The 24,837-nt window shown below is 33.1% G+C and overlaps 1 protein-coding gene across 1 annotated transcript in view; it reads left to right on the forward strand.

Annotated features, from left to right (window-relative positions):
* LOC128242687 (TBC domain-containing protein kinase-like protein) overlaps window positions 1-20,795 on the forward strand; it is a 121,390-nt gene extending 100,595 nt beyond the window's left edge. Inside the window, exons 18-26 of the mRNA XM_052959941.1 lie at window positions 680-857; window positions 3,482-3,565; window positions 7,628-7,713; window positions 8,878-8,914; window positions 9,639-9,800; window positions 16,164-16,330; window positions 17,644-17,819; window positions 18,782-18,941; window positions 19,517-20,795. Coding sequence (XP_052815901.1) covers window positions 680-857; window positions 3,482-3,565; window positions 7,628-7,713; window positions 8,878-8,914; window positions 9,639-9,800; window positions 16,164-16,330; window positions 17,644-17,819; window positions 18,782-18,941; window positions 19,517-19,627 — 1,161 coding nt within the window. The 3' untranslated portion in view covers window positions 19,628-20,795. The remainder of the gene's footprint in view (window positions 1-679; window positions 858-3,481; window positions 3,566-7,627; window positions 7,714-8,877; window positions 8,915-9,638; window positions 9,801-16,163; window positions 16,331-17,643; window positions 17,820-18,781; window positions 18,942-19,516) is intronic.
* The last annotated feature ends 4,042 nt before the right edge of the window (window positions 20,796-24,837 follow it).

Genomic DNA, 24,837 nt, shown 5'->3' on the forward strand with positions numbered 1-24,837 from the left:
TAAAATGCATTTATCAGTATTTTGCCCCTGTGACCAGGACACTTCAGATAATATGTGATTTCCAACAGGCAGGATTTTGACAGGCCCAGTGAGACCCTAACTAAAAAAGCAGGAAAAAAGTGGGCCAGATTGTTTTAACAAAAGGACTTGTTTAGCTTGTCTGGGTTTTTTGAAGAAAAAAAGTTGCAGTAGTGTGAAAGTGTTTAAGTCACTGTCTGCGACCGATTTCTCTGCTTCAGGAGGGGAACTTAGACAACAAAATTTGCAGTTTGTCTTAATCCCCTGGACGTTGATAGCTACATTATGTGTATAATGCCAAATTTAAGGTCATCATTGTTTAATGCTTTTGAATTTTAAGTTGTATCTTTGGGTTGAAGATTGCTATTTAAATTCCCCAATGTCACTAATATAACGAAATCATTGCCTTCCTGACAGCGCATGCCAATTCGAAGTCAATAAAAGTTTTTTGCTTTAAAATTTCACTTGTACCAGATGCACCTTTTAAATTTCACTTGTACCATTAGTTCCCAAATAGTACCTTTTAAACTTTAATTATACAATTAGTTGGCAAATATTACGTTATAAATTTCAATTGACTGTGCCAATAGTTGGCAAGAAGTACCTTTTAACTTTCAATTGTACCATTTAAAAATTGGCAAACATAACATTTGCTTTACAGATTGCCGTAGATATTCCCAGATGCCACCAATACCACGAGCTCCTTGCGTCCCCGACAGCACACGCTAAGTTCAAGAGAGTTCTTAAGGCTTGGATAGTCAGTCATCCACAGTACGTTTATTGGCAGGGCCTGGACTCCCTTTGTGCTCCTTTCCTGGCATTAAACTTTAACAATGAAGGTAAAGTTATTCTTGAAAAACCATGGGCTGTTGTGCATCTGCTAAATGTTTGTCACATTTCTTAAAAGAGTAATGGCCATAGACTTGGAAAAAATGGTATTAAACATGTGAACATGTGTTACACATATGTTACTTCATAGAAATGCCTGTCAATGAGGGCTGTGGTACACCTCCTATTTTTATCAAATTTCACATGGGCTAACAAGAGTTATGGCCCTTGACTTAGTAAAAATATGTCTAAAAAATATTGTGTTGCATGCAGCAGTAGAAGTATTGCACCTACACATATGAAATGTCATAGGTATGTTGGTCGTCCTGAGAAGTTGTGCACCTGCCACTAGTTACACATTTTACTTGGGCAGAGTTATGGCCCTTTAATAAGCAAAAGAAATGTCTAAAACATCATGTGTTGCATTGGGCTCCAATTGTATTGCACACACATTCATGAAACTTTATAGGAATGTTGTACACTTGCCATTCCTTTTACACTCTACTCTGTTTAACAAGAGTTTTGGCCCTTTAATTAGTAAAAACTGTATTACAAAATATTGTGTAGAATGTAGTACCAGAAGTATTGTACTTTCATCATGAAACTTCATATGAATACTGATTGGTTTTCATGCTGTTAAATTCACCTGCCATTTCTTTTAAATTTAACTCCTTATTTCCATAACACAACTTTAAACCATTTCTGTGTCCAGTTGCTGTTTTTTTGGTATTAATCTTTATCATAGATTTGGTTTTGACATTGTTCCCATCAGCGGTATCACAGTACTACAAAAACATAAGTCTTGGTATAACTAGACATCATTAATGATGTTCAAATGAAACTGGATACAGATGTGCCAGATACAATTTGAACATGCATAGCATGGCCCATAACTATGGCTTTAATCATTATTGAGTTATGCCTGCCTTTTGTTTGAATGGGGAAACAGATGATCATTTTCGTTTGCTCAGCGGAATTCTTGTTCTGTTCTTTTGTTTAATGTTAAGGTAATTTACCCATCATCTATATACAATAAAAATCTTATTTTTTAAGTTTTATTTTATAAAATGTGAAGTTTGAAAGAAAAAAGGTTTTATCAAGAGCTTTTTTTTGATTTAGAAATTATGTTATTTAAGAAACAAACAAATTAAATTTACATAAAATTTAAAATCATTGTGAAAATTTGTTTTATTACCTCCCTTTGATATATTGTATCATAATTCAGGTTCCATTATGGTGATATTCGAAAATGTAATCCATTCAAATATAATATAGTGGCTAATCAATATAGATTATAATACCATAATTATAAATACCATAGAACTAATCTTGATGTTAATATCTTAAATGCACTACAACATCTTTTCATCCTAATGATGGCGATGGCTTACCTTCAGTCAACTCAAATTAAAAAAAAAATCACTGCCACTGGAAAATCCTTGGTAAGGTCACATTATTAAATTTCAAATGACATTTCTCTTGCAAAGAACCCATATGGCTTCAAAAGAGTCTGGGTCATTTCTCTTCAAACGTTTTTTCTATGGATGGTCTAACAGATTTCAGATGGCATTTCGTGTGATCTTTTTCCTTATGAAGCGGATCTATTTTAATGGTAGCTTGAATGGTAGCAGGAGTTGACATTTTGAGAAATGTTAAATCACAAAATTGTTTGGCTTTGATTAGCAGACATTACCTATTAGTCTGATTTTATACTTTGTTGGTCAAAATACTTTTTAAAACGGACGTCTCTTAGGGTCTATCAAAATTAAATATGGCTTGCAGTCTCTTAGAACCTTTCATGTTAATTTTCAATGAGAAGACTGATGCAGCCTTGCCTTTTGTTATTGTGCGAATGGCGTCAGTTTTTAGCTTGACTATGCGAAGAATAAGGAGAGCTATCCTAGTCCCCCGAGCGTCGGCATAACCACATATGTTAAAGTTTGCGTATCACCTCAAATTTTTTCAAAGTCCATTGACATATGGCTTTGAAACTTTGCACATTTGTTCACCATCATGCCCCCAACCTGTACACAGGAGGAGGTAACTTTATCAAGCATTTTGACAAAGTTATGCCCCTTTTTCTACTTAGAATTTATGTTAAAGTTTGCGTATCACCTCAAATATTTTCAAAGTCCATTGACATCTGGCTTTGAAACTTTGCACGCTTGTTCACCATCATGCCTACAACCTGTACACAGGAGGAGGTAACTCTTATCAAGCATTTTGACAAAATAATGCCCCTTTTTTTACTTAAAATTTATGTTAAAGTTTGTGTACCATCTCAAATATTTTCAAAGTCCATTGACATCTGGCTTTGAAACTTTGCACGCTTGTTCACCATCATGCCCCCAACCTGTACACAGAAGGAGGTCACTGTATCAAGCATTTTGAAAGAATTATGCCCCTTTTTTTACTTAGAATTTACATTACAGTTTGTGTACCACCTCAAATATTTTCCAATTTAATTTATGTAAATATCTCAGCACATCATGTATTGCATTGAAATCTAATCCAACAATGATCCATGCATGTTTCGCTAAAACTTTTCAATCCATACACTGAAAAGCGGTGGAACAGTCGAGCGCGCTGTCTCTGTGACAGTTCTTGTTTCATATAAAGTGTATTTCCATTACAGCCCTTGCCTATTCATGCATCAAAGCATTTATTCCGAAGTACCTACATAACTTTTTCCTGAAGGATAATTCTCCAATTATACAAGGTAAGTTTGCTCATTCGGTTAGAATTGTACAAGAAAGAGCTTTTAGCGTATTTATGCAATTATTTTGGAACTGTTCAACTATATACAATCACTCGTAAATGTATCCGTTATATCATATGATGACAAAAAAGTCACTTCAGACAAAGTTCATAACTCGCCGGTGGCATGAGATATAGCAGTAGACAGAGTGTGTTTGGCGGGAAATTAGTCTGTTTATTACAAATCATGCCTGTGTTTGGCGGAATATTAATTTGTTTAACACATCTTAAGCCTTTGTTTGGCTGGTCAGGGGATATTAATTTGTTTAAGGTATCGAAAACACAGATATGTTTTGTTTTACGTGCCTGTCATGTTATTCTGGTATCTTTTGAAAGAGTTTTAGATGCAGAATATGTGAAACAAAAACTTGTTTACCCTCTAGGATTGCAAAATACTCCATTTCATGTCTCACATCACAATGGTTTTAATGTGTTTTGATTGAAATTTTAAACTTTCAATGCTGCATTGTGGCTTAATGGGGGTTTAGTAGACATTTCATGCCATATTACACAAGGCTATACAAAAAACGATAGTGAAACCTGATTATGCACCAGTCAATTGTAACCACGGCCCCCCCAGGTCCGGGGAGTTTACCGGGGATAGCCATGGGCCGTGTTGATACCTTCCAGGTGGCCCCGCAGTGCCGGGTGAATGCGGTGGTTTTGTCTTCACACCAAATATAGCGGGAAATTGACCTTATCTTGGGTCCCTTGGGTGCGGGGGCATTTGGAGGGGTTTTTACCAGCAGTTCGTCCCAGCAGGGCGGAGATTTTGCCCGGTCTTGGCTGGACCGAAAGTCAAAGTCCCCGCTATTCCTTGGACCTGGGGGGGCTGTGGTTACAATTGACTGGTGCATTACTAGAATGATGTTTGTCATTGTTTGGGCTGACTGGTGGCCTGGTGGTGACAAACTCACTCTAGATAACTTTAGCTAGGGTTGACATATTGTGATCAAATTTGGTATATAGGAAAAGATTATGGACTCCGAGGCTTTTCATTGGATTGCGTTTGGGGCCCAAAGGTTCAAGGTCACTGTTACTAAAAAAAGAAAAAAACAGTTGACAATGAATATTTTTAGTTAGGGTTGGCATATTGCGACCAAACTTGGTATAGAGGGAGAGTTTATGGAGATTTTTAATGGGATTGTGTTTGGGCCCCTAGGTTCATTATAAGTCAAGATAACTCTTACTAAAAATAGAAAAAAATGGTTGAAACTGAATATCGTTAGTTAGGGTTGACATTATTGTGACAAAACCTCACTTGTTGGAAGAGTTTATGGAGACCTTTCATTGTATTGTGTTTTGGGCCCCTAGGGTCATTAGGTTACTGTCACTAAAAATAGAAAAATGGTTGACACTGAATATCTTTAGTTAGGGTTGACATACTGTGACCAAACTTGGAATGTAGGGAACTCAAATAAACACCTTTCACAGAATTGCTTTTTGGGCCCCTAGGGTCCAGTTCAAGGTCACTGTTACTAAAGATAGAAAAACTGTTGAAACAAAATATGATTAGTTAGGGTTGACATATTGTGACAAAACTTGGTATATAGGAACACTTTATTGAGACCTTTCATAAGATTGCATTTGGGGCCCCTAGGGTCAAGGTCAATTCCACTGTTACTAAAACTTGAAAAACAGTTGATTTATTACAACTTAACCGTGTTACTGTTTGTGAAATAGCTACACGTTTTCTACCCAAGCATATTTTAAGGAAATATTTTTTTCCAACCAATCGAGGGCTATAGAAATGCTATATTGACCTAAAGGCAGATTTATCTGGCTCACAAGTAAAACTTTTGTGTATATTTTTCCTAATGTTACAGTGCCCTTGCAGTATTATAGAAGATTAAGATACAATATAAATTGGTTGCAAAATCTTCAATAAGTGTATGCTTCAATACATTTCTGTAACCAGTAGAACATTTGGCCCTCTTCACAACACAGGCTGAAGTTTTTCTGTCAATCTTTGAAAACCTGGTTTCGTCTCATTGCGGCGTGTCTTGTTGAGTAATTATTTGATATCAGTACAGGTTCTCGAACTGGTTTTTCGCATGTCAGCTCTGCTATAGAACTGTGTGTGTCATAGCATCATATATATTATGATTATATTATAAAAATATTATATTGCAATAATCAGTAATAAAACTCGACTTTCAGTTAATTAACTTAGTTTAAAGATTATATTATAGTCAGTGTAAGTTTAAGTTCATGGAAAATTACATAATTAACTGATCTGTTTTTCAATGACAAAGGTCAAGGTTTTTACATAGCCTTTGTGTATAGTAACTGTTGTCATAGTCATTGTAAAGTCGTTGTGCGAAATCTTTAACCTTGGCCATTACTCAAGGTATTTAAATGAAACTTCATACGCATGTTGCCTGACGCAATTATGCCTAAGCCTAAAAAAAAAAAAATATGTCTGTTTCGGGGAATGCGCCAACCCTAACTATTTTTTTTCCGTTTCTGAGCCAAAAAAATATTCGTAAGCGAATAGAGAGTTACGAAGGGGGGATAAATGCAGATTTTAATCAGAATTATTGTTTATATGATAAAACAAAGTCAGGCAATGACAGTAATGTAGGAAAGACTGCCATGTGCAAGAAAACACTCTGAACTTATGACAGATTTTGAATTTTTTTTTTTTTTAAATCCAAAAAAATCCCTACCTACCCTACCTAGACATTTTGGGAAGGTTACCCTAAACGAACAATTTTTTTTTTTTGGCCCTATGAAATTCAAAGCCTCTGGCTTTAATTATTGTCAAGTTATGCCCCTTGTGTGACTGGATAAAAAATAATTGAGTATTGGTATTTGATCTGCAGCTCACTTGTCAAAGTCAAATTTTCAAAGGTGACTACAATATCTGGTGTGATATTCGAAATACAGAACCCACTGATTAGTTGATTTTCAGGAACCAATATTAACATTCATATTATGACCTGATGATAAAAGCAAAATTCCAAAATGCATACATTATTTTTGGTGCTAAATTAAAAAAAAAAATCATGATGGCAGAGCCTTTCACAGTATTTGTAGAAAGAAAAGTATCAACCTTATAATAGTTGAACAGTTATGCTCTTACTATCAATAATATTTGTTAACAAGATATGGGCTTAAAAGGAGTAAATTACTGAGGTGGAGTTGACAGGATCGGGCCCCAATTTCTCGAAACTTCTTAAGCTTAACAGGCTTAAGTCGCTTATTTCAATTAGCCAAAATACATACTAATAATGGACTTTGATTAATGAAAAATGGTTTCTTCTAATTAGCGTACAGATTTTTCTCATATAATTTCTAAAAGCTCTTAAAGAAGTAAATATAATGCATATTATAGAACAACAGAAATAGTGAGTTTAGCTTAATCCTGTTATAAAGGACTAAAGAAGTTTCGAGAAATTGGAGCCTTATTATACATAGCATTGTTCAATAGTCATTGGTATAACACATTGTTTCAAATTGCTTATATCCTTTCCGATATATAATATTAAGCAGCGAATATAGACACTGAGTTTTGTAAAATGTTATTGAATTACCTATTATGTTTGTTACATGGACTGCAATTCTAGAGATCAGAATCACTCTAGAGCTAGAGGGCATTGACAGTATTGCTACTTTCATTGCTGTCATTAAACAGTTTCAATAAAATTGAGACAGTTTTAATCAATTGAGACTGATGTTTCACCACAATAATAATTTGACTGGCCGACTTACTTGCTTCTAAAACAGTTTTTTTAGTATTACTTTGGATGCGTTCTGTATTTCCAAAGGGTCTTTCTTCAAGAATATCTGCACTTATATTGCTGTAATTTGACTGTTTCAATCTAACCCAGACTGCTGCATATCCTGCTGCATATCCTGATACTTCTCATCCAGAATGTATTTATAGCTTATGTCAGAATGTTTGCAGAATATCTGCATCTGTTTTGCTGTAATTAAACTGTTTCTATCAAACTCTGACTGCTGCATGTTTCCATACTTCTCATCCAGAATGTATTTATAAATTATGTCACATTGTTTGCAGAATATCTGCCAGTATTCAGCCACCTGATCGCCTTTCATGATCCAGAATTGTCCAACCACATGGAGGGAATCGGCTTTATACCAGATGTAAGACATGCATTACATATATAGCATGCTTGAAATATCTAGCATTCTCATATTACAATGATAGATTGACTTTCAAAAGTAAAATTTATGTTAGACTGACTTTAAGACTAAAGATTATGTCTGGTGTTTTTTTTCAAGGGAAAAATAATGTTGAGGAAGTGTGTTCTCATTATCACCCTTCACATTGTGGAAAACTGTTCCGATATTCAGTTGAATCTGCCTGTAACCAGCTATAATACAACTATATGTTTTAAGGCCTACAACACTAGCTGTATTTATTGTCGAGGTTTGCACCTTGATCAATTGATTATTAGGCGACTATAAAACATTGTAGATTTTTATCCCTGCCCGCCCCCTCTTTTTTGCAGCCGCTTTCATTTTATTGACTCAAATAAAAATGTTGAACTAGGGTCTGAATTTGTGTATCGGTCTGGTACTGTCCGGGAACAGCCTTTATTCATACCAGCCGGTGTCGATGTAATCATTCACATGCAGAAAAGGAGAAGTGTTACAATCATGGTCATTGTTTTATGTCTAGAAACACATGTTTATGGCCCCTTGCGCAATACGAAAGAGCATGAACATGAATTCAATTTTGAAACAGTCATTTAAGAAAAATAACAAAAATGTTATCCCACCCCTATTTAAAGAAAAGGATGAAAATTTAGGAATTAATTTATATTGGCCTTAAGCTCAGAAGTGGTTACATTGCATCAGCTTACAGTGTTTCCTATTAAAAGAACCACTACATTGCTATTTGTTAGCCTGTCTGTTTTTCATGGAAAAGTTTTTGAGGTATTGTCAATGCCATGGTGTTGACAATGTGACCTTGACTTCATTGACTTCATTGGTGTTGTCTTAGTGAAAACACTTGAACATCAAAACTCAAAAACAGTTCAAGATATTTAAATGAAACTTGGTAACAGGGGATTTGTAACAAGGTCCATAACTCTGCCTGAAATGATTGTATAGAATTGCTCCTTTTTAACTGAAATCAACAACAGACAATTAAATTGGCTTTCGCAATGCAGCGCTGTTATCATATATGTATAAGAGGTAACAATATCATACTTTTTTAAACAAACATACAAAGTTGTTTAAAGTGAAAGTCTAGTGTCTACTTTTCAAAATAAATAACTGGTTTTCTCAATGTATTTGTTTCAGCTGTATGCGATACCATGGTTTTTGACAATGTTTGCTCGTGAGTATTCTTAAAATAATATATGACATTTTTTCTGATAATTATAGCTTGGTAGTTGTTATTCATAATAGCATCCCATATAACACAAAATTATCTTTGGTTTTGCACAGTTGGTTATAACAGTAAAAACTTGGTTTTTTGATAAAATTAATGTTTATGCCATCATTTCAAACTATTTATGATATACATTCCACAGTGGACAAATTTACCTGTTAGACTTATAATCTTAAATTGTAACCATTATCAATTTTTACATACGGTATTTTAAATATACTATTAAGCGTATATAAAGTGAATCTGCTTGCAAAAATACAAAACCTTTAAGAAAGGAACAAATTAAAACCAGTTTTTAAATTTATAAATGATATCACATGTTTTATGGATACCTATATATTACCTGTACATTGAATTATACAAGCATGCAAAATGGTAAAGAATGATGTTTTTTAATATTTGACCATGTTTTTTCCACATCCTTTTTTTGCACAATTACTTTTTCATCTGGTATATGTATTCATTGAAAGTTATCAAATTTAATGACTGTCTTATGAGATTCACCAAAAAATTGGCCAACACTTGGATTTATAATAATACTACATGTATCTTTGATTTATATGGCATTTCATTAAACATTATAATGAATATTGAATAATTGTGTCAATCTAAAAAATATGGTTGATTTTCTGTCTCTCAGCAAGTTATTGTTCTGCCTATTTCCCTTCAGACGTATTTCCGCTCCAGAAGGTCTTTCATTTGTGGGACACATTGTTGCTAGGCAACTCCTCATTTCCGTTGTGTGTGGGTGTGGCAATACTCCAGCAGTTTCACGATCGGTTGCTCTCCTACGGCTTTAATGAGTGCATATTACTCTTCTCTGACATGCCAGGTAATTTGTATGGCCTTATATTACCTTATATCAAATACCAAATGACCCTGAATAAAGTACAATATGTATATATATTAACAAAGCTTTAATGAGGACATTCCACATTTCTGCTTCTCTTTTATAAGTGAGGTTTTAAAAAATTGGCCTGATCTATCACCTTTTACCTTAACTTTATTGCAAAAACAAAGAAATTGTGACAGTCATATTTTTTGCTCTAATTTTTCCTTTGTAAACTAAGTATTTTTCTCTTATAAAGATTTGAAAATAATGTTTTAACATTTCATTATCTGTACACTTGGTTTTGATCCCAAAACAACTTGATATCAAGAGAAGTAATTATATTACTTGTGTTAGCATTATTAATGTTTTATATGAAATTTATTAAGAAAGTTACATGTATATTCACTTTTAGAAAAATAATGTTTTAGATACCATTGAAGTATTTAATTGGCCAATCCTCTTTATGTTATAAAGAAAAAATATTAACTTTTATCATTTTAATTGTTCACTTTTATCATTCAATTAACTGAGTTTTTTGTCATTTTTAAATCTGAAAAATGAAAGACTTGTATTACAATGCTAGGCTACTTTCTTTATAGGCATACAGACTGTCAATCAGAAGTTAAGATAGCGAGTATAATCCAGTTCCTTCTAGCCAGTTGTTGTTCCAATTGTCTTTTTCAGATCATATTTAACGAAACATTATTTTAGTGGTATACAGTTGGTGTCCACACCTCTCACCCAAGAAGTTGTGGCCTCTCAAAAAGAACACAGTACTGTTTTCTGCCCACAGGTAATGGACCCCAGAGTGATTCATATCAGCTTGCAAATGTCTTCACAATTGAGCAAAATTATATTAGTATTGTCCAACCTTATTTTTTGCCTCTTTTACTATCAATGCTTGGTACAAACCATTTTGTATTCTTAGTTTCCAGAAATAGACATACAACTGTGTGTTAGCCTATACAAACAATGTTGTATCTTTATCTTTTCAGATATAGACATACAACAGTGTGTCAAAGACTTGTATATTTAACTTTCCAGATATAGACATACAACAGTGTGTCGAATACTATACAAACACTGTTGTATCTTTAGCTTTCCAGAAATAGACATACAACAGTGTATCAAATACTACACTAACAATGTTGTATTCTTTCTTTCCAGAAATAGACATACAGCAGTGTGTCAAATACTATACAAACAATGTTGTATCTTTAACTTTCCAGAAATAGACATACAACAGTGTATCAAATACTACACAAACAATGTTATATCTTTAACTTTCCAGAAATAGACATACAACAGTGTGTCAAATATTACACTAACAATGTTATATCTTTATCTTTCCAGAAATAGACATACAACTGTGTGTCAAATACTACACTAACAATGTTATATCTTTAACTTTCCAGAAATAGACATACAACTGTGTGTCAAATACTATACAAACAATGTTGTATCTTTAACTTTCCAGAAATAGACATACAGCAGTGTGTCAAATACTATACAAACAATGTTATATCTTTAACTTTCCAGAAACAGACATACAACAGTGTGTCAAATACTACACTAACAATGTTATATCTTTAACTTTCCAGAAATAGACATACAACTGTGTGTCAAATACTACACAAACAATGTTATATCTTTAACTTTCCAGAAATAGACATATAACTGTGTGTCAAATACTACACAAACAATGTTGTATTCTTTAACTTTCCAGAAATAGACAAACAACAGTGTGTCAAATACTACACTAACAATGTTATATCTTTAACTTTCCAGAAATAGACAAAAAACAGTGTATCAAATACTACACAAACAATGTTATATCTTTAACTTTCCAGAAATAGACAAACAACAGTGTGTCAAATACTACACTAACAATGTTATATCTTTAACTTTCCAGAAATAGACATACAACAGTGTATCAAATACTACACTAACAATGTTGTATTCTTTCTTTCCAGAAATAGACATACAGCAGTGTGTCAAATACTATACAAACAATGTTGTATCTTTAACTTTCCAGAAACAGACATATAACTGTGTGTCAAATACTACACTAACAATGTTATATCTTTAACTTTCCAGAAACATACATATAACAGTGTGTCAAATACTACACTAACAATGTTGTATCTTTAACTTTCCCAGAAACATACATACAACTGTGTGTCAAATACTACACTAACAATGTTATATCTTTAACTTTCCAGAAACATACATACAACTGTGTGTCAAATACTACACTAACAATGTTATATCTTTAACTTTCCAGAAACATACATACAACTGTGTGTCAAATACTACACTAACAATGTTGTATCTTTAACTTTCCAGAAATAGACATACAACTGTGTGTCAAATACTACACTAACAATGTTATATCTTTAACTTTCCAGAAACAGACATATAACTGTGTGTCAAATACTACACTAACAATGTTATATCTTTAACCAGAAACAGACATATAACAGTGTGTCAAATACTACACTAACAATGTTATATCTTTAACTTTCCAGAAACAGACATATAACCGTGTGTCAAATACTACACTAACAATGTTATATCTTTAACTTTCCAGAAACAGACATATAACCATGTGTCAAATACTACACTAATAATGTTATATCTTTAACTTTCCAGAACAGACATATAACAGTGTGTCAAATACTACACTAACAATGTTGTATCTTTAACTTTCCAGAAACATACATACAACTGTGTGTCAAATACTACACTAACAATGCTATATCTTTAACTTTCCAGAAACATACATACAACTGTGTGTCAAATACTACACTAACAATGTTGTATCTTTAACTTTCCAGAAATAGACATATAACTGTGTGTCAAATACTACACTAACAATGTTATATCTTTAACTTTCCAGAAATAGACATACAACTGTGTGTCAAATACTACACTAACAATGTTATATCTTTAACTTTCCAGAAATAGACATACAACTGTGTGTCAAATACTACACTAACAATGTTATATCTTTAACTTTCCAGAAATAGACAAACAACAGTGTGTCAAATACTACACTAACAATGTTATATCTTTAACTTTCCAGAAATAGACATACAACAGTGTGTCAAATACTACACTAACAATGTTATATCTTTAACTTTCCAGAAATAGACATACAACTGTGTGTCAAATACTACACAAACAATGTTATATCTTTAACTTTCCAGAAATAGACAAACAACAGTGTATCAAATACTACACTAACAATGTTATATCTTTAACTTTCCAGAAATAGACAAACAACAGTGTATCAAATACTACACAAACAATGTTATATCTTTAACTTTCCAGAAATAGACAAACAACAGTGTATCAAATACTACACTAACAATGTTATATCTTTAACTTTCCAGAAATAGACAAACAACAGTGTGTCAAATACTACACTAACAATGTTATATCTTTAACTTTCCAGAAATAGACATATAACTGTGTGTCAAATACTACACTAACAATTTTGTATTCTTTCTTTCAAGAAATAGACATACAACAGTGTGTCAAATACTACACAAACAATGTTATATCTTTAACTTTTCAGAAACAGACATATAACTGTGTGTCAAATACTACACTAACAATGTTATATCTTTAACTTTCCAGAAACATACATATAACAGTGTGTCAAATACTACACTAACAATGTTATATCTTTAACTTTCCAGAAACAGACATATAACTGTGTGTCAAATACTACACTAACAATGTTATATCTTTAACTTTCCAGGAACAGACATACAACTGTGTGTCAAATACTACACTAACAATGTTATATCTTTAACTTTCCAGAAACATTCATACAACTGTGTGTCAAATACTACACTAACAATGTTGTATCTTTAACTTTCCAGAAACATACATACAACTGTGTGTCAAATACTACACTAACAATGTTGTATCTTTAACTTTCCAGAAACATTTATATAACTGTGTGTCAAATACTACACTAACAATGTTATATCTTTAACTTTCCAGAAACAGACATATAACTGTGTGTCAAATACTACACTAACAATGTTATATCTTTAACTTTCCAGAAACAGACATACAACTGTGTGTCAAATACTACACTAACAATGTTATATCTTTAACTTTCCAGAAACAGACATACAACTGTTTGTCAAATACTACACTAACAATGTTATATCTTTAACTTTCCAGAAATAGACATACAACTGTGTGTCAAATACTACACTAACAATGTTATATCTTTAACTTTCCAGAAATAGACAAACAACAGTGTGTCAAATACTACACTAACAATGTTATATCTTTAACTTTCCAGAAACATACATACAACTGTGTGTCAAATACTACACTAACAATGTTGTATCTTTAACTTTCCAGAAATAGACATACAACAGTGTGTCAAATATTACACTAACAATGTTATATCTTTAACTTTCCAGAAATAGACATACAACTGTGTGTCAAATACTACACAAACAATGTTATATCTTTAACTTTCCAGAAATAGATATTCAACTGTGTGTCAAATACTACACTAACAATGTTATATCTTTAACTTTCCAGAAACATACATATAACTGTGTGTCAAATACTACACTAACAATGTTATATCTTTAACTTTCCAGAAATAGATATTCAACTGTGTGTCTAATACTACACTAACAATGTTATATCTTTATCTTTCCAGAAACGGACATACAAGTGTGTGTCAAATACTACACAAACAATGTTATATCTTTAACTTTCCAGAAACAGACATATAACTGTGTGTCAAATACTACACTAACAATGTTGTATCTTTAACTTTCCAGAAACAGACATACAACAGTGTGTCAAATATTACACTAACAATGTTATATCTTTAACTTTCCAGAATAAACATATAACTGTGTGTCAAATACTACACTAACAATGTTATATCTTCAACTTTCCAGAAACAGACATATAACAGTGTGTCAAATACTACACTAACAATGTTGTATCTTTAACTTTCCAGAAACATACATATAACTGTGTGTCAAATACTTCACTAACAATGTTATATCTTTAACTTTCCAGAAACAGACATACAACTGTGTGTCAAATACTACACAAACAATGTTATATCTTTAACTTTCCAGAAACAGACATATAACTGTGTGTCAAATACTACACTAACAATGTTATATCTTTAACTTTCCAGAAACAGACATATAACCGTGTGTCAAATACTACACTAACAATGTTATATCTTTAACTTTCCAGAAACAGACATATAACAGTGTGTCAAATACTACACTAACAATGTTGTATCTTTAACTTTCCCAGAAACATACATACAACTGTGTGTCAAATACTACACTAACAATGTTATATCTTTAACTTTCCAGAAACATACATACAACTGATTGTCAAATACTACACTAACAATGTTATATCTTTAACTTTCCAGAAACATACATACAACTGTGTGTCAAATACTACACTAACAATGTTGTATCTTTAACTTTCCCAGAAACATACATACAACTGTGTGTCAAATACTACACTAACAATGTTATATCTTTAACTTTCCAGAAACATACATACAACTGATTGTCAAATACTACACTAACAATGTTATATCTTTAACTTTCCAGAAACATACATACAACTGTGTGTCAAATACTACACTAACAATGTTGTATCTTTAACTTTCCAGAAATAGACATATAACTGTGTGTCAAATACTACACTAACAATGTTATATCTTTAACTTTCCAGAAACAGACATATAACTGTGTGTCAAATACTACACTAACAATGTTATATCTTTAACCAGAAACAGACATATAACAGTGTGTCAAATACTACACTAACAATGTTATATCTTTAACTTTCCAGAAACAGACATATAACCGTGTGTCAAATACTACACTAACAATGTTATATCTTTAACTTTCCAGAAACAGACATATAACCATGTGTCAAATACTACACTAATAATGTTATATCTTTAACTTTCCAGAACAGACATATAACAGTGTGTCAAATACTACACTAACAATGTTGTATCTTTAACTTTCCAGAAACATACATACAACTGTGTGTCAAATACTACACTAACAATGCTATATCTTTAACTTTCCAGAAACATACATACAACTGTTTGTCAAATACTACACTAACAATGTTGTATCTTTAACTTTCCAGAAACAGACATACAACTGTGTGTCAAATACCCTAACAATGTTATATCTTTAACTTTCCAGAAATAGACATACAACTGTGTGTCAAATACTACACAAACAATGTTATATCTTTAACTTTCCAGAAACAGACATACAACAGTGTATTAAAGACTATACAAAGAATGTTGTATCTTTAACTTTCCAGAAATAGACATACAAGTGTGTGTAAAGGACTCCATACAAATATTCTGCAAGACACCAAAGAGTGCAACTTACCGCCAACATGCAAGGCAGGATGTAAAGAAGACAGAAGAGAAGCCTAACTTATCCTACTATTCCAAGGATTACAATGAACAACCATCAAATGAATTGGTACAGCCTAATTTTGTACAGGATAATGGGCCGATTGTTCAGAACTGACAGATTTACAACATCGTTTTTAGTTTTTAAAAGTGAAATATTGGATCATGTGTATTAATTAAACTTCCAGATTAAAAAGTTAACAACGATGACTTTAACAACGTTGTAAACTTCTGCAAAATTGTGAACAATCAGTCCAATGTCGTAGAAAAAATAGATTGAACTATGAAACAGAAACCATAAAATTATTTGGTTTACCTTATGTTTGCACAGTACAATTACACAGGAAATACATTTACAGATAATAATATTGAGAACCATCAACTTATTTGGTTCCTGTTTTTTGCACATTACAATTTGACAGGAAAAATATTAATAATAGATTATCATATTGAGAACAATCAAATTATTTCGTATACCCTACGTTTGCACTGTATAATTTCACAGGAATTGACAGATAACTATTTTGAGAACATTCAAATTAGTTGGTATACCCTATTTATTGACAGTTTATTGTCATAAAAAATAATATTATTACCTGGTATTAAAATTAATACCGTAGCCAGTATTTCATAACATGTCTATGCTATTTTACACAAATGGACTACATGATAATTATAATGCATGCAGTTTTCCAGTATCGGCATTACCTCGTGTCAGGAGGGTATGTATATTCGCCCCCCTGTCTCAGCCCCAATAAACAGTAAATTAGTAATTATCAAATAAGATGGGGTTTTTCAAGGAATTGATGTTAGAAATGTGTATCAATGTTGTTCTTTACCAGCTTAGGTTACATGAGCTGCCTTGTCATATGATTCCTATTGCGTTCTTCTGTGTTGACCAAATATTAAACAACAAAACCATGGAAAATACATGGACACACACAGTAGCTTGAAATTCAACCAAGTTTTTAAAAAGCACATGGACGAAGGACAAACACACACTTACCTTTAAAGTGAACTTTTTTGCAACCTGCTCATATAGTGAGAAAATATATCTAACACAGGTATCTCGAACAGTTTTTGAAATACTGATGAGCACAAATGTGTCCATATTTATTTCAGACCAAGAAAGATTTGAAAGTTTATAACGATGACGTTTACAAAGTTGTTCATTTTAACAAAACTCTAAACAATCGGCTCAAAATGAGAGTCATACAACGTCATTAGACAACAAACACATTATAAAAATATCAAACTATCGTTACAATTTATAAATGTATCAGATCAAACGATAATCCAGGAATGTTTCATACATTCAATCTATCTTCAGTCCCAAATCTTCCTCTACATGTATGCACAAACTGTTCAAACACACGTTTTCAGTCCATGGAACCTCTAACCTTGGATGAGCTTAAATCTGAAAAATGTCCTCGAATATCTGCGGAAGACCTGCTTGAGCTTGGAGAATACATGGGTAACTCGAGCACGAGAAGTCCTACTCGGAAACCAGGCAACACTAAGCCCATGTTGCTGGTCATTGACGTCCGCTCCCAGGACGAGTATCCTTTAATAGTCTTTTAGAAAATAAAAATAAATACCCACATGTTACATTTAAATATAGTCTTTAAGGGTTTCTTTTAAAATATAAACTACAATATTTTTGAAAATAAATAAATGCAATGTTACGTATGTTTGATTGTTTTTTGTTGTTACAAAAAGAAGCATTTTTCCTGGTATGTTACTGACCTTACAATATCTGTATTAATTTATGATAATGCCTATTACACAAAATATGCGATTAAAACGCACCGCCACGTGTTCCTGCGTTATATAAACACATACCACTCACCATTCACATGTTGTTGCTGAACTTCCATGAACCTAACTATTTCATTGTATGCTAATTATCTTATGGCCTTGTTGTTTTCTCCTTAGTGAAAATTATCTGCAAAAAGGTCTCATCTAAATAGATTGAAGTAAACAACGCCAATGACCTTTCTGGGAAATGTTTCTTGCTCTAATTTTTGCTGTCCTTAAATTCTTGCAGACCTTCACCATGATTAATTTTCCTTAATTACTCGAAGAGTGCGGAAATTAATATATGTCCTTGCTTTTTTCAGTCCTTGAAAATAGAACTGTCTTTTACTTTTTGCAGACCTTGGCAATTATAAATTGTCGTATTTTTCGCGGATCTTAATGCATCTCGCTCGTATTATTTGTTATAAATTATAGCAAACCTTGGCGATTTTTAGAACACTTACACTATTCCATGTATCTTTTTCGAAACGATTTCTTTTAGATTTTATGTACACGTATTGTAACGCTAAGGAACTGTTCTAGCAATGCTTGTGTTATAAATGAACGATGCTGATTTTGCGAAAATAAAATCAGTTGCCCCTTAAAGCCTTACAGGCCAAGCAATTATTAGTTTAGTCTGAAAATCATTAAGCAAATCCAATAATACGCAGCTTTAATTTCCTCCAGACCTTAGCAACAAGTAATTGGCCTTAATTTCTCGTAGATACAAAAGAGGCACTGTCCCGGGCAGTGTGAACATTCCGTTCCAGACTGCCTTCTCCCCCGAAGGCGACCTTGTAGCTTGTCCTGCTGTGACGGTTCTGAAGCAGAGCAAAGCTCAGGTTAAGGTGGTGGTCGGTAGCAGGGGCAAAAATGCATCGAACGTAAGGAAAACCTTTGTTGCTAATCTGGTAAAATACGTCATCAAAATAAATAAGATAGATCAATTCGTAAGAATAAAATTAATTATGCTTTTAAAGTTCCGAATATACATATAAGAGGGAGGGAAAACAATTGAATACCCACATGCTACATTTATATTGTCTTTTAAGGGTTCTTCTAAAAAAGTAAAAAAAAATGTGAAAATAAATTAATGCAAAGTTATGTATTTTTCATTGCTTTATGTTATAGAAAGAAACAATATTCTTGCTATGATTATATATGCTGGAAGACACATCGACTGATGGATATTATGATAAAGACGTGTTTGCACTTTGAAAATATTTTGAAATAACAATATAAACACATTTATATTTAACAGCAAATAATAATAGTAAAGCCATGATTGTTTATCAAGAGAATAAGTAGATTACTAAGATTTGCAATGGCCTTTTTAAAACGCATTTGTACTCTACCTTACTTCATTTATCTAAATTGGTAATTCTTTAATGCATTTGGCGTCCCGCAGACATCCTGACATTTTGCACAGTTACTCACAAAGCGACATTGTTTCTTTCAGTTCGCGAACGAATTGGTGCGATTAGGGTATACACGAGTGTGTACACTGCACAAGGGAATCGATGTCCTTCGACAAACGGCTATACTGACAGTGCCACCTGCAGATATTTAATCAGCAAACACCAATCCAGGGATATATCGGCGTAATTTTATTGCTAAACAACCATTACATTTAGCAGACTGAGTTCACTTTATCGCAACGCATCCGCCATCGAAATTAGACGAGTGACCAATTCGGAAAGTACTTAGACTACATTTTTTCTTAAAAGGACTAGATAGCATATGATACAATTGCAAGAAAAAATACAATTGTCAAAAACTTACATTAAATTAATATGGTTATGTAAAACGCATTGAATCTTATTTACTGATGTATCACAACGCTAACGACACTTCCATCTTTCGATTTTTTGCGCATCTTTCCATTTCGAAATTTACTGGGCTTATCTATAACGAATAATTTTAAAAATAACGTTGGTATATTTACCTGTATTAATCACGCGACCTTCACATGCAAAGTATACACACTTCATGGCTTCACTTGACTTGCAAGGTGTTCAGAAAAAAAATCCTCGCTTTTATAAACGTGGAAACCACTATGCGCTATTTTTAAATGGGAAAACTCCACTGAGACATCGACATGATTTTTGCGTTTATTTTTTAAATCATGTAAAGAGATGTATTATCGGCCTCATAGTAGCTCACATTGACAATTAAATGCTTGTTTCGAGGAAATACTGTATTTGCCGATTTTGGGACCATCCGTCTGGTCCCTTTAAACGATGATCCAGTTTAAAGTCGTTTTCCTTTTTGAGTTTCTTTTATTTCAAAGCGTGATGTATTAATCAAATTCTTATAAATTTTAAAATATTGCAAAGCCATACATATGGGGAAGTCTACTTTCTTTATCCAATAAAGAAGCAATTTCTGTGTGCACACTCCCCATTTGAAATATGAGCACCTAAAAGAGCTGACAAAAAAGCAACAGAAAAAATAACTAATGTAGACATTGTGTAAAAAAAAAATATTTTATAGGCACTATTTCTGATCTGGTGTGCTTATGAACTGTTAACAGGACAAATCGAGTTTGAAACATATCTAACTATCTGGTAAAAACAAACAATGAACTTGCTTTACCATTCTCTAATGAAAAATTAACGTTTTTGTCTGTAATATTGTAAACTATATGAATGACCTATTTAGAGTTCACGTGTGCTTATGATTGTGTCAAGCCTTGCAGAAAATGTGCAATATTTCTTTGAATAAAATGTTAGAAAACACGGTCGACTGCTTATTCATAGTTCTTACGCTACTTAACTATATGGACGTTTTATCGTCAAAATTGTTCTACTAAATCCCTCCCTTGACCTACATCTCTTTCTTATGTACAAAATTCACATTTAAAAAAACAACATGCATCTGACACTAATGTCTACACTAAGACATGTCTTTGAATGTGATAAAAACATACATGACATATCCCCGGGGAGGGGGGGATGCGACTGGAATTCCGACCTATCCCCCGGTCCCCCGGTGAGTATTCAATATCCCCTGGAATAACCCCCTTCCAAAAACACCCCAGAAATTAGATCAAGGTTGCACGCATGACAGTTGGAAGCAGCCATACTATTGTGGGTAGAAAAAAAATAATGAAATCACTCCATCAAAGACCATGTAGACGTCCCAAGAATTGTTGTGCTGGAACTATTTCATGATATAACTAATAGTGAACATATTTTATTATCCTGCTCAGTGTTATAACAAGTTACTTAAATGAATATGCTAGGTAAAGTTTATAACCATTTTAGTCCTGTAAAGTCATAACGTCCTGTTTTTCTTTATATAAAGATGATGTATTATATAGTCATGCTATTATTTTTAACCTGTGATGCTTTTATAATATGTTTTTTTCCTTATATTATGTGTATTCGTTCAATAAATAAATGTAAGTAAATTCAGATTTCTGTTTTCAGTATTGTATTATAAATGTTGATCTTGCGCTTAATTTCGTAGCATAAAAATCCCCTGGTGTAATATCAAAATCCCCTGGAATTCAGACCAAACTTCCCTGGGAAGCCTCTCATAAATATGGCATGTATGTAAATCCTTTATAAATAGTATACTTTTCTTAATTATAATTATATATCTGCAGTGTGTCAGATCCTTTAAAGGTGACCAAAGGTTGGCCAAGAATTTTTTTATGAATATTTCATTTCAAATCATAAAAAAAATGTTATTGTAAGGGCTGCATTTTGTTGCTAAACAAATGTGAACCTATTGTTAAAACTAGGTGTCACAGCAGGTGTATGCGAACAATCTGTCCTCTTATATCATAATTAGAAGAACCACATAACACCTATTTCTAAAATTAAAATGAACCTATATAAATGCGATTAATATAATGCTAAGAAACTTGTTAGTTCACCTATAAAAATCTTATAATAGCAGCTTAAAACGTCTTCCTTGTCAGGATGTGGGCTAATGGTCTCTGATCAGGAAGTGTTCACAGCTTGGCTTGTTTTGCTTCCGATTTGGAAATAGCACTTCAAAATCAGGAAACAGTTTGAAACTTGACATTTCAATGTCACATTTTGACCCTCGATATTTCAAGAATGGGAAAACGATTCTGGGTTGGATTTTATATCTGTTATTCTCACAGCTATGGCAGACTATGGTTTTACAGTGTCCGTAGACTCAAAGGGTCAAAGAGGGTGTTTTGTTTCCCGATCGAGTAAACAAATTGACCAACACTACCCGATTGGGAAACACAATTTATTATTACCCTGACCACATCTGGCAAGCTCGGTTCTGCATCTTACATTAGATAAATGTGGTTAGATTTTGTTTCGACAGTGATAACAGTGTTTTTGAAAGGCTACTAATCTTATGATCTTCTTTTCAGCAGACTTGACAAAGATTTCAAAGAATCATTCTGAATAAGTCCAAGATTTCGGAGTGTTTACTGTTTTCGAAAATTTGATATTATGACCTACTTTTTTAGTAGACCTGACCAATACCCGAAATTGATTTTAAAATAAAAGAACATTCTGATTACAAGTTTCATGAACAACTGTTGAAAATTAGGCCTCGTTTTGTGATTTACGCAGTGACCTCCCTTGTGGAGGCAAAAACAGACGTACGTCGTAAACATTGTAATGGAATGGGCACAACATATAAAATCTGCAACAATAAAACGAAAATTACGGGGACAAAAACAGTAGTCAATAATTAAAGAATTAACCGCGACCATAAACTGGAGACTCGACATACACCCATCACAAGCATAACCCACACACGCACCAAAATAGCTTGACAGATGAATTACCGCCGAAACACGAGTTCACTCGGAACACGAGACTACTGGGGGTTTAAGCTAGTTTAATCCTCTATAAAACTATTTTGACATCTGTATGACTTTCTGACAACTAGAACTTATTGTATAGAAATAATGTCCAAATAAAAGTTAATTTTAGCTTAAGTCGAGGTACGGTCATAGCCTTGCTGTTATCGTTGTCATGGAACTTATACACGTGAACAGTGTAACATTGTATATTACGCCATTGCCGTCAAGTTGATGCTGACCACGATCATACTTATATTATAGGTTTTGCACATATTTATAAATGTCAGGGCAAATTTGATTCCTAATTTTGTTTTTTAAAGTTTTCTACTTATTTACTATTTAATAACGATATTTAGGAGTTTTTGTAATGTGTTTGTTATCTAGTGTCATTCTGTTTTGGTCGTTTGAAGTCTGTTTGGGCTTTAAATATGATCTGGTTTGATTTTCTGTTTAATTACGTTTTCAAAAATAGTAGCATAGAAGGCTTTAAGGCTACTGGTCTTGTTGATTCAATTGTTTTATTATCTAACTACTTTTTGTACGATTATTTCTTGAAGTAGGCAAACCGACGAGAATGTTTTTTGTTTTTTTAAATGCCCCCCCCCCCTGACGTTATCATGGGGGGGGGGGGCTGAAATCAAATATTTTTTTACATCTTTCAGGTTACTTATTTCAAATTTTATTCTTTTTTTAACGCGTACCTGACTTGCACATAAATGTCAAATCTCACAATTTTGGCAATGAAATCACGGTCTCACGCTGACTATTTAATTTCTCATGCATTTCAAAATTCACGAAAATAAATACTATAGTTTTATGAATACATCGATTAAAACATTGATTCGTGTATAAGTCTGTCTGACCTAAGGTTAGCCACCGGAACGGGTGTTCGTATATGATAAACTGACACATAACAATCGTTTCCCGGTGTCTATGTAAACATCATGTCGTCTGCTAGTGCTAGTAGCTCGCCTCCAAAAAAAACGCCAAAACTCGAAGAAATATGGTGGTGCGGCCGTATTTAAAGCAAATGTGCTTCTAAATGGTCCCGAGAATATCCCGTTATCTCATCAAAATTAGAAAAAAAATACAAAATTAATGAAACTTGTGAAAAAAATGATTAAAAATGTAAATAACACCCCAGAACCCACCACAGACGATGTAGTAATCATTATTATCCGGGGGGGGGGGGGAGGGGGGGGGGGTCATGCCCCCGAAAAAACCCTAGAATTTATTTTCTCACTCTAAGGTTCATTTGACCCTTGACAGCCATGCTTGCACTGCAAGAGAGCTCCCCTCTGATTACCAGAGAATGATCATCATTTCTTTAATATCTATCATCTCATCAGACGTGTCGTGATATTAAATTGTAATGAATAAACGCTAGAAATGTATGTCTGTAGTGTAATATGTCATCAGATTCATCAGATGCAAATATTTAAATGCCAGTTTTGATTTCCGAGAGAAGCTAAAAACGCTTTGTCACGAATATTTTCTTCATGAACATATGGTATCGAGTGCTTGTGACATTTCCAAGAGTGAAACAGCAACAAAACACTTTAATTTTAAAAACCGTTAATATCAAATAATGTGTTTTATATTTCTGGTTTTATATAAATAAAAATGTTTGCCTATTTACTTAGGCTAATTCTCAATGTAAGAATAATTTGACAGATATGTGTGAATAAAATGTTCCTACAGGTATCCGTTATTTGAAGTTGCCACCACAAACTTTCAGATCATTACTGCAATTAATCCATCCTTCGGTTGTCGAAGGGTTAAGTAGATCGTGCTAGTACCGTTTGCACTTGTTCCCACATTATTTTAGCTTTCTGAACAACCCTCGAATATGTGCAAATGGGGCATTACTTTAAGTCCCCACCTGACCAACATGTAAACAACCCTCGAATACGTGCAAATGGAACATCGCTATAAGTCCCCACCTGACCAACATGTAAACAACCCTCGAATACGTACAA

The sequence above is a fragment of the Mya arenaria genome, chromosome 8 (assembly GCF_026914265.1).
Source record: "Mya arenaria isolate MELC-2E11 chromosome 8, ASM2691426v1".
NCBI lineage: Eukaryota > Metazoa > Mollusca > Bivalvia > Myida > Myidae > Mya > Mya arenaria.